This window comes from Colius striatus, chromosome 2, assembly GCF_028858725.1.
Source record: "Colius striatus isolate bColStr4 chromosome 2, bColStr4.1.hap1, whole genome shotgun sequence".
NCBI classification, from domain to species: domain Eukaryota; kingdom Metazoa; phylum Chordata; class Aves; order Coliiformes; family Coliidae; genus Colius; species Colius striatus.
The window spans coordinates 81,722,129-81,734,163 of record NC_084760.1 but is presented as its reverse complement, the minus strand read 5'-3'; the positions used below and the strand labels follow the sequence as shown (position 1 = coordinate 81,734,163).

The 12,035-nt window shown below is 37.1% G+C and overlaps 1 protein-coding gene across 3 annotated transcripts in view; it reads right to left on the bottom strand.

Moving 5' to 3' along the window:
* Nucleotides 1-12,035, bottom strand: part of BABAM2 (BRISC and BRCA1 A complex member 2) — a 167,887-nt gene that overhangs the window by 11,495 nt on the left and 144,357 nt on the right. For all 3 annotated transcript variants that reach the window (XM_061991288.1, XM_061991286.1, XM_061991287.1), the window contains one exon: nt 10,676-10,829. In XM_061991288.1, coding sequence (XP_061847272.1) covers nt 10,676-10,829 — 154 coding nt within the window. The remainder of the gene's footprint in view (nt 1-10,675; nt 10,830-12,035) is intronic.

Below are 12,035 nucleotides of genomic sequence, written 5' to 3'. Positions count from 1 at the left end.
ATACATCTCCAAATCTGGAGATGCCAAGCAAACATCTGAAGTGTTTATACAACAGCAAGACAATAGTTCTTAAATTACTGCTACTGCAACTGGCTTAACATACAAATGTACAAAGGAGTCAGTGCACAATGCCATTATGCTGCTAGCAATTTATTTTTTTGTGTGCCAAGTAAATTCATCATATAATGTCTCTTCCCCTTCTAATATTTCTATCTCTGTACCTCCTTTTTCTAAGATTTACCTACAAGAAGTTTAGTAAACTTCCTATGCCCACTTCTACCTGCCAGTCTACTCAGGACACCGACTGTGCAGCCGGGCTGGCGGACAGTACCAAGAGAGCTGGAGGTGTGCAGTGGGCAACCATCAACGTGCACATTTTTAAGAAATACTCTTGCCTTCGTCTCAGTTCATAGTAGTATATGACAGAAAACAGCCTCCAAAATTACAACAAACCCAAAACACGTGCTACCGAAACCATAACAGGAAACAGAAGTAGTAGAGTTAGTGAAACTAAGTACATATCTGAAGTTTAAATATTAAAATTTGCTTGTGTCCAAAAGTTGTTTTCTTTATTTTACTAACAATGCCTTTTTCCCCCAGAAGTTCTTGTTGGAGTTATTACCACTTTTGGTTCAAGTTGCACAGAAAAGTACAAGGCATGGTTATACTTAGACAAGTTTTGCAAGGCTTTACTGATTGCAGAAATAACAGGTGGCTTTCTTCCATATGAAGTGTACAGAAATAAAAATTAACTTTTCATTTGGCTTTACGTTTGTGTGTGTTTGTTCCAAAAAACTATGATATCAATTGATTTTATAAATAAAGTCAAGAATTCAACATAAAGCTCTGCTGTAAAAACTAGGATGACTTGGCTGCCCAACTTACCATAAAGCAAAATGAATCTTGACAATCTGTTCAAATCATGGAACAACCATAAATATAACAACCTGACTAAAGGCAAAACATAAAGAGAGGGAGTTCTAAAGAACTGCTGCAGAGACAGGACTGGAGAGCACTATGTAGGCTGGCAATTAATGTTTATTTTCAAGTGGCAGCATAAGCAGGGTTATCACTTTGCAAAAGATGATAACTTTGGTTCCAAGAACATACGTGCTCTCAAACACATGGACTGTTACTGACAATTGCAGATAAAAAATTACAGCTACTGGACAAAATCAATGTACATAGACCAAGGACTGTAACCATTCAAGCAACTTTTTAAAATCAACTGGAAATCAAGATTCTGGGATTTATTCTCTCACAGGTTTTTGACACAGATATTTGAGACTTTACAAACGTGTATTGCACACACACAATGTCTCTAAGTGTCCCCAAACATTCATAGCAAACAGTTTTATCAATGCCTTCTGTTTGCCAGTTCAAGAGATAAGCACTTCACTTCCTTAACCTTCTCCACAATGTACATAAATAGACTTCCTTCAGTCAGATGAAGGCTTGTGGTCTTAGATCATAGCAAATTTTGCTTCTGCTTTCTAACTTCCATTTTTCCCCCCGAGGATTACTCAGTGCTGGGGTAGCAGGTGTCTGCAAAGGGGGCAGTGGAATATCGCTGTCATAGCACAGTCACTCCACTTCCTTACCAGTGGATCATGAGAACGATATTCCAAGGCCATCATGGAAAAATTCAATCTTCATACAGTCTTCTTTAATACAGTGCTAATTTGCAGGAAATTTCCAGTCCTATGAGCTACAGCGTGACAAGTCTGCTCTATTTTTCCTATTTGCTGAAGTGCCATAGCCATATTTTTCCACTCCAGGTAAAGGTTAACTTCTTAAAGAGATACTGTTTGTTCAAGACTCTTCTTATTTCCTCCTATCTAGGCTACATAAGTGCAGGCTAAACTCTATTGTTGGAGTGCAATTATTTAGCAAATTATTTAGTAGATCTGAAGAAGAGAGTCAATGCCAGACAAGATGCAACTAGGAACCTCTTTTAAGTATAAAAGGGAGGGTGAAGAACGCAATGAAATTAAGGAGGGGGAAATGCAGGGATGACATAAAAAGTAGGAGAAAACAGAAAAGACTGGGCAAAAACACATTCAGGAGTGAGGCTTGTAAGGAAAGACAAGTGCAGAGATTCAAGCAAAGAAGAGATGACAGAAGTAATAATAGAATCTGAATGATTTTTAAGAGATTACTGAGTCCCTTAATTGTACTTCAGAGGCAGAAATGAAGGGTTACACCACAGATGCATCCATAACGAGTTTGACAACCAACATCCCTTGCAGGTGAAAGTACTGACTTCATCATGCCATCCACTTTGCTCTGCCAGATCACTTATCAATGCAGGCCAAAGGCAACATACCAAAACATAGAAGAAACCTCCTTGGATATTCATTAAGACAAACCAGTCAGAAGGAAAGGGATAAGATACCACGTATCTATGATTATATAAAACATATTAAAGAAGTTATTTCTCTTTGCTATTTAAAAGATATATGCTTGCTATTAGAACTAATAGGAAATTCTTCAAAGGTCAGAGACTTGTCTAAATAGGGAAAACAGGCAGAAACAAACCTTAATATTTATAGGTAAAAGCTGCAGATCAAAAATTAATTTGAGGAACAAACTAGCTGTGGCCCTCCAAATAAAAACTTGTTAAACAGTACAAAAGCCAGTCAAAACGTAAAAAGAATGCTCAGAAGAAATGAAGTCACAAAGAATAAATGAAAACTATTTTTGGATCCAACCTTGATGTGGAGGTGCTTAAAGAGGATGCCACACAAGAACCCCGCTTTACAAGGGATGTACCGAAAGATCTGACTCACACAGAAATGTCAGCCAAAAAGGTAACAAACAGATCAACAAAACACACACAAGCAAATCAGCAGGCCCAGATGATATTCTCACCCAAGCTCTAGAGAAGCTCAAGTGTGAGAAAGTGAAACTCTTAAATAGTTTATAATCTCCTGCTTAAAACGGTACCAGAGAAGTGCGACAGCAATTAAAAAACATGTCTGGGAGGAGAGAGGGAACTGTGGACGAGTAAATCTCGTGTCTGTACTTTACAAATTGGTAGAGACTCTTACAACAAACCATAACTTTATAAAAAGACCAGAATGAGTGAACTTGAGTAAAAATAAGATACTGAGTTGAAGTCAAACTTAAGCTTCACAAAACTCTTACTTTCTTAAGACATCAAAATTATGCAGACAAGAAAGATTCAAGTGACAAACAATACTTGGGTTTCTTACAGACATTTGGGAAGGTTTTTCAAAACCTTTTAAAAAAGGAGAGGAGGAGGAGAAAAAAAATCCATGACCAGACAAGTAACAGGTCAAGATAAGACAAAAAATATAGGAATGAATGATGAATACTATTAGGGTGAAGTCACCTGAGGACTTCACAGTAATGGGTGTTGTGACCCATGTTGTTCAAGATATTCCTACATGATCTGCAAAAGTGAGCACAGTAAGATGGCAAAGTGCTAACAATTTAGTCATGAAAGGAAAAATGAGGCACAATTAAGAGAACTGTAGATGGTTCTTACAGCAAGGGGGACCAGGAGATAAAAAATATCAGGCGAAAAGTCAATATTGACAAACATGAAAGGGAGGTATGTGGGGATAAAGACTGAATTTTACATACACAAAACCCATGATGGGGGCTCAAAATCCAATTAAACATAAGGAAATCTAGGTAGGGCTACTGAACAGAACTGTAGCAATTCTGGATACAGAAATCCTTGAAGATGGTAGAACAATGCCAGCAACATATGACTACATGCTCTTCCATAAGCATCAGCTACTGACTGTTGACAGAGATATGACACTGGGCTAAACGAACACAGAGTTTAACCCAGGATGACTATTCTTTGTGTTTAACACAACAATTACAAGTATTATCCAAAAGATAAGACCGGGTGCCCACTTACTATTTTTACGTAGCTGTTTATTTTGTAATTGATGGAGCAACAGTATTAACCTGGGCTATTAAACCTCAGCTCCTTCCAAAACAACTTCCCTCATCTTTCTCAAGCACGGGAGAACTTTGGGTTGGTTATTTTTTTTTTTTTATTAGTTTCTAAGTGTAATTCCATGCTCTAATATAGACTTGAGAAATGTACGATGGAGTTCTCTAATGAAGCCAAATCAGACAGTCTATCACACTAGTTCTAGAACAACACGTAACCCTGGTTATCTAAGAACCACCTACATTAAAATCAGGCCTTTAATTCCTACAAATCAGTTGTCTTCCAGTACAGTTCTATTATACTCCACTTCTACCAAGCCAACTCTTCCAAACTCTTCTGTGCATTTCTCTTGTCAATATATGAGATGTTTTTTTTTTTTCTGGACAGAATATTTACTATATATCCAAACGCACATATGTACAGTTCACACATATACATAATGTCTATATATAAACAGAGAAAAACTAGTTACCTAACAGATTTTATTTCTGTGCAATTCCTATAGCACCTATATTTCTCATCTTTAAATACTTGTTTTTCTTTTCCCACAGTCAAAGCTTTAATGAGAAGCAACCAGAAACAAATACCCAGGCCTTTCTGTCCTGGCTGAAATCCACATAATGCATGACAGCACTGAAGATCCCTGGCAGGCACCTGTCAGAAACTAACATACCATAACTTAAGGAGTCAGAGTTAATTAACCAAGGAGATATTTAAAGAAAAGTACATTAAAAATATGACTCAAGAAGTGCAACTATCATGTATGTGCACTGTGCTCTGCAGTGTATGCAGAGGAACAATGTAAAGAACATCTCAATACCCTGGGAAAATTCTAATAAAAAGCTGTATCTATTCTGCCTATTATATTTTATAATCAAAATAATTTTGTTATTAGGATTTGCTGGTAAATCAACCGCAGAACATGTTACAAGGACAAATGCAATCATTGAGTATTTTGGCAAAACATTTTTTCCTATTTGCTTTTCTGTTTTTTTACACATAACTCTGACCAGCTGACACTTCCACAGAAAAGCCAGATTTTGATTTATTGGTCTGTAAAATCAAATGAACGTCTTCATAAGCTTCACATGGCTGTGTTACCACATTTCGTCCTGCTCTGGCTGTCACAGGTATTGGATCTTTGGTGTTCTGAGAAAGACCCCACTAGCAGCAACCAATTGTCAGTCATACTCAGGCAACGAAATAACTGTTGTTCAGTATGTGATGCAAGACTATAAAAAAAACAGAGTTAAACAAGTGACCCACATGAACACCCGATCCCTTAGTTTGTATCTACCCCACTGCTTTTAAATGGACAGAATCTTCTGGGTCTTGCAAACATTAAGTGACAAAGATACAAACACACAGTGAAGGTTGATGTCCCCACGTTTGTGCTTCTGATCCTTGCTCTCATCTTCCTAAATTTCTCTCTAAATTTTAAGTAACATGCAACAGAGCCAGATAGCCATGAAAAAAAGCTTTCTGAGGATAGTATATGTGAATGCAAACAAGTGAGTTTTTGGAATCTAAAGATCCCTGAGGTGCACGAAAATCACGTAATACACGAAAATGCAATTTGCTACTGAAATACGAAACAAAAAAATAACAAATGATTTATTACCTTAATAACACCTATCAAGGAGAGAAGATTAGAGACAAGGTTTATAGAAACAAGGATAACATGTGAATTTTATAGTGAGATTCAAGATAGAAAATAAGTTTCAAGGAAATAGAGAGTCCTGTTACCTTAAAAGAATGCAAAATGTAGCAACAGACATTCTGCCTAAAATGTGAAAGAATTCTGACTTAATAATTAAAGAACAAAGGATGAGTAGAAAAACTGGTTAATGTCAATATAAAAAAAATACTCATTAGTGGACTCAAAACACACTGAATACAACAAGTTTTTTACATACTACAACCGAGTTTGTCTAAATACCATAAAAATTGTCCCTTTTTCCAAATATCTTTGATTAGACCAAAAGATATATTTCCTCTCCTTACCAGGGAACACTAAAAGCTTAAAGTAACCATTTCAGCCAAACAGCAACTAGCATCTTCACATCATACACATCTTCTAATTTTAAGACACTCAAGGAAAAGGTTTATTCATGAGGCTGAAAATGCTACGGCCTAGCCTTTCTCATCATAGCAGGCTTGTGCTGAGCATGAATCGTAACTGCAGCTGCGCTGGTGACGTGTGTAGTTCACACATGATGTATCTGCATATAGTCTTCAGCTAGACTTGACCTTATGGCAGAGCAACAGCCAATATATAGTTGAGAGTACTTGAACTCTTTTTAAGCTTTCATCCTCACAAAGTCCCGAGGCATATGTAAAATTAACACCACATTCAGAAAACACTGGTGAATGGCCAGGGACAAAAACGTTATTCAGAAACTAGTTATGTCAGTCACCTTGAAAAAAATATGAACCTTTGAAACAACTTTTTACTGTGATACCAGTTTTCTATCCTCCTGCTATTTTTAATGACAAGTAGGTGGATTTATGTAGGATAAAAGAGTAAACTGAGTCTTGACTTGCTCTCCCTGGAAGTATAACCTAAGTCTACAGAGCAGGACTGGGTCAGACAGAAATTGGGTCACAGTGCATCTGAGAATTGAACTTAATTTGTATAAACAAACAAGCTTTATTTACAGTATTCCTTCATAAAACCCCAGGCTTAGAGTCTCCATGTTCTTTAAAGACGCCATTTATGCACACTTGAATGCCTATTTAAGCAAAAAAACAAGAGCTTTCCCATGGAAACCACAGAGAGATGTTTTACTTCACACGTACACCACAAACAAGGCTGCTAACTTTCCATAATTTACTGTATTTTCTTAGGCTTGCTATTGTATTTTAGGAGTAAACCTTTTGGAGAAGCTGCTTACGCAGGAGGCCACAGACATATAAATAAATGACCTAAGACAGGCGAAGCCTGAGATGCGAACTGAAAGGAAACGGCATCTCGGCAGCTTCTTAAGTAAATTTAAATATTTTTGGTTACCCTGTTTCTAGGTGGAGGAACAGGTTAAAATTTTGCCGTTAGTTGAGAAACAAGCAATCTGGAGGCATTTGGAATCAAATTATTTAATCAGGACTTGATTCATCCCTTAGAATGAAATCAAGCCAGAGGGCAATCCCTAGGCTAAGACAATAGCAAACTTCAGTTACTAGATACTATCTCTCAGCCAGGAACCTAAGTCAGTGGGCCTCAAAGAAGCCAGGTGGTTTTAAACACTGCTTAAGAGGACATAGAGAAAGAGAAACTAGATTTTGTGGACTTTATCAGACAGGCATAAATTGGTCCAATTACTTCATGAAGAACATGAGCAGTTTTGCTCTTGTGAATGAGAAAGATCCCGCTAAACATACTGTGATTTGAGAATTTGCCTTTTAGATTTAGGTGATATATGTCCAAGTACGAATGCATACAATCTACTTCTGTATGTATGTATTTTTAGGGGAGTAATTTTGCTCCTACTTATAATTACTACTGATTGTCTCAAGGCTACAGCAAAGGGTTAAGTCCTAACTTCAAAAGAGATGTCTACCTCTGCTGAGGGCCACAAAGATAAGAAAGGATACCCAGACTTTCAAGTTCAGCCCTTGAGTTTAAGGAATTAGATGGGCTCACCTGTTTGAAAAAAACCCAAAAACAAAAACAAACCAACCCTGGGAGAAGGCTGGGCACAGAATCAAAGTCTCTTTGGCATGAACCTATGACAGCTCTGCCCGTGAATAAGCAGGCTGTGTTGAGTTGCTGAAAACAGAGGCAAGGCTTGCCAAAAATGAGGGTGAGGAAATATCCGAGTGATGGTATTTTGAACTTGACGGTGCCCCTACATCCTACAAAGCAATGTGGTATACATGCTTCATTCAATACATGGCTGGACAGCTAATGAACCCATTTGCTGCCAGAACAAGCAAAAGCTATCCTTGGTATCTTGAGCTACAGTGAGGAAGATGATGTAAACTGATCCCTCAAGTAAATGAGAATAAGGGTAAAGAATTGGGTCAGGTACCAGAACAGCGAGTGGGAGATCCTGTGGTCCTAGAACAGTAGGGCCAGAAAGATAAACAGAGCTATTTTGTCTCAAAGGATGCCAAGCGCTTGGGAGACTGTTTGGCTAAGAGGGAAAAAGACTACATATAAGCAAAACCTAATAGACAGCATTTAGAAATACAAACAAGTTGTCTCTGATTTATCTAGGGGTAAATTTACTTCAGCTGAGCAGAATCACATTGCTTCTAGAGGCTAAATCATGGATCTTTCTTTTCTGTTTCTATTTGGGATGTTTTGGCAAGGTGCTTGAACTAATTTAATTTCTGTTTAATTAGAATGCTTTCCTATGTATCTACGTATATTTCCATATACTTGGTCCTTCACATGGCTATGGTAAAAATAAAGTAGAATGAAACATTATTTGGTTGTGTTGAAACACACTAACCTATTCTGAGAAGCCTTAGCAAATATTTCAAACACTGTTTACATAAGGTGGCCAATTGTGTTAAAAAGCTTTCTTAAAATATGCTAACATGTACCATAACATCATACTTTTCTTAATACAGATTTATTTATGGTACCTACTCAGGAATCACTAGTTGTTCATGCAAGCAAAGCGCTTTTAACTAGAGCAGCCTCTCTGTCTCTTTGCAGCTCAACGATAGCTATTTCAGACACTGCAGCATACTTTCTTCCCCCGCTTCTCATCATCTTTCTCGTATTACGTATCCAGTGCAAAACTTAAATGCAAAGGCTCAAACATAAGAGTGAATAACCTCAGAAAACATACATGTGATAGTAAGTGTAGAGCTTTTTCAAATAAGTGTTATAATACTTCTAAATTTCAAGTGCAGGGCAGAGAAGTCCATTTGTTTACACCCACTCATAAATGAATGCACTTAGCAGACAGCACATAGGTATTTGTAAGATTCCAGCTACAACAGAAATGCATTTTGTAGTACAGTCATAAATGAAGCTACAGTAATGCTTTCAGTTATTGTGAGGTTTGGTGGGTTTTTTGAAGGGCTTATTTTTAAAAAAGTAAAATATTCATAATATTCTGCTACAGAAAAGAAACAAGTCCACAAAAAGAAAACCATATTCGATCAAGAAAATTTTCTATTACAATGCATCAAAATCCAAAATCAAACGTTACTTGACATTCTCTGTAAAATTTAAGTCAGTATAACATCTTCAAGTGCTTCAGTCAATTGTTGTTTGCTTCCATCAATTCCAAATTACAATAATTGTCTGACCATGCCATTCATTTGATTTACATGGCTTGAACTATTTCCACTTGACTCTTATTTACACATCTTTGTTAATTTAATTTAATCTTCTGATTGTAATTCAAAATGTTCATCCCAATATGCCTTGTTACTTATGCAGTTCGGTGCCTTTATGTATGTGCTGAACAAGTGATAATCAGCCCACTTAAATCTCTTGCTGTTCTAACATTTCTGCACTTTGGAAAATTGAAATAATGCAGCAAGACTGTTGCCCATATTGCCCCGTTCAGATAAAATATGTTTTGCTTTATCAGAAGACAGCAATAATACCTAGTATACATAAGGGGCACCACTGCCCATGGCAGCTTGCCCTTGTAACAGAACCACTCTGGAGAGGCTGTCATCTTCAACTAAAGGGCACACTCATACTGAAGTGGTGTCTCCCCAGCCTGAAACTAGGGCTTGCAGAGGAAAGAGTCAGAGATTCTGTGTCCAGACAACAGAAAAAAAAAGTAAAGAAAGAGATATTCAGACTTCCAGATAATTTTCTCAAGTTCTGATAGGACTGCCTCCTATGCAAGATTGGTGGTTTGTGCTGCCTCTTCCTGTTCTTCTACATCTTTTTATTATAGCCGTATTTCATACCTTTCAGGTTTTTCCTCCTTTCTCTCCCCATCTCACATACCCATCAACACCAGGTACCCATCAACACCAACACAAACCCATAGGGTTCCCTTGACTGACTACTATTATGCAGATCATTCCTGCTGGGGGCTATCTTGATTGCTTAGACTGGAAGCTCTTTGGCACAGGGATTGTCATCAGTCTGTGCCCATACAATGCCTAACGGAAAGAGTCTTCTTTTGATCAACCCTCTGGCACTAACGTAAGAAGTGTAATTAATAAAGTATCTGTCTATACTCATAGAATCATAGAATGGTAGGCGTTGGGAGGGACCTCTAGAAATCACCCAGTCCAACTCCCTTGCAGGTTCCCCTTGATCAGGTCACACAGGACTGCATCCAGAGGGGCTCTGAAAATCTCCAGAGGAGGAGATACCACATCCTCCCTGGGCAGCCTGTGCCAGGGCTCCATCATCCTCACAGGAAAGAAGACTTTTCTTGTGTTTAAGTAGAACTTTTTGTGTTCCAGCTTATGTCCATTTACCCCTTGTTCTGCTGCTGAACATTATAGAAAAAGTGTCTCCCCATCCTCCTGACATTCACCCTTCTTTTCTAGGATAAATAGCTCCAGATCCCACAGCCTTTCCTCCTAAGAAAGACGTTTCAGTCTCCTGATCATCTTCATAGCCCTGTGCTAGACTGTCTCTACAAGTTCCCTGTCTCTCTTGAGAATATATGGGAAATGCTAGGGCTATATTAGAACAAAAACAAGTTCCATATTTATAATGCTGGAAACATGCATTTAAATCCATGAAATTTCTACCGATAGAAGACTGTGTAACAAATGGAATATTTAGGAAGAAACATGAATCTGACTTACTTTGCTCTCTTGGCCATTTCATTGCCATCCCAGCGGGGGCTGTAAGGGTAATTCTTCTGAGCCTGGGAGTACAACTGGCCACTGTTAGTGAAGTGGTAGACGGACTGAAATGTCAGGGTTGGTTGATCTCGAGGAAAGTAGAGGGGTAGGTCAACTGAAATAAAAAAAAAACCAAAACAGAAGAAAAATAAGAAAAACAAGAGTAACAGAAATACAACATTACTCTTTTTTTTAATTTTTGGTTTTGTTTTTGTGTGGGTTTTTGTTTTGGTTTTTCTTCCTGGGAATACATTATCCCTTCCTATTGATTTTGAGGTGACAGAACAGGAGAAATTGATGGTTACTTCTACAATATACTTCTATATTTCTTATATGTAATGATTCCAACATACTGCTGTAAGGGATGCTTTATCAAAACATTTTTGTAAAGTACATAATTGAAAAAACTGTTCAGCTAGAGTATTTCTAGACTAATCATAACATTTACATCATGATTATTTTGTTATAGAAAAAAGAACACAGTTACTTTCCTTATAGTGAAATTTTCCCTTTCAAAAATTCACAAAATATATTCTGTTTATGCTTTCCATTTCAGAAACAAGTTTCTCTTTGTCTGCTTTAGCCAATTCCTTCTAGTGCCCCCATGGACATCAAAAACATTACCATTCCCATTTTACAGTTGTCTGAGATTTAAAGTGTCTACATGATTTGATAAAGAACGTAGAAAATTCAGTCACATGAATTGGAAAAGATCTTGACTTGCTGTCATCTGCTAGACAAAAAAACCTCACAAAGCCAAAAAAACTCTGTAAAGTCACTAATACTCAAAACATCTCACTAAAAATAAAAATCAGAACCTCTTAGTTCCCTTTGCTCATCACTATCTCATGATCAGCTAGGTCTGGCAGAACAACAAAATAGTCTGTTAACAGTTAATAACATGGCCAGAAACTGTTTTTAATGTAACTTTTTCATTGCTAGATTTATAGTTTAGTTTTTCTTGGTCTACTTTCAATTTCAGGAGGCTTCAGAAATCTGCACTTAAATTGAGTTATGATAACAAAGTTTAATTATTTTATTCAATATTATTTGACTTGATTGAATTATTATTGCATTAAATGTCTAATCTAACACCAAAATTAATGGAGGAACACAAATTTCTTTTAAAGGTGTATACTCATTTATAAGGTACCTATGATTGTACTTTTGTTTTTCTCCCAAACACAATTTAATTCTGCACAGTGAAAGAACATTGTAACAAAACACTAACTCCCTGTAAATCCTAAACATTTTTTCCTGTTGGTGTAGCAATGAGTGGAAAAAAAAATCATATAAGCCTGAATACTCAGTATTCTCTATT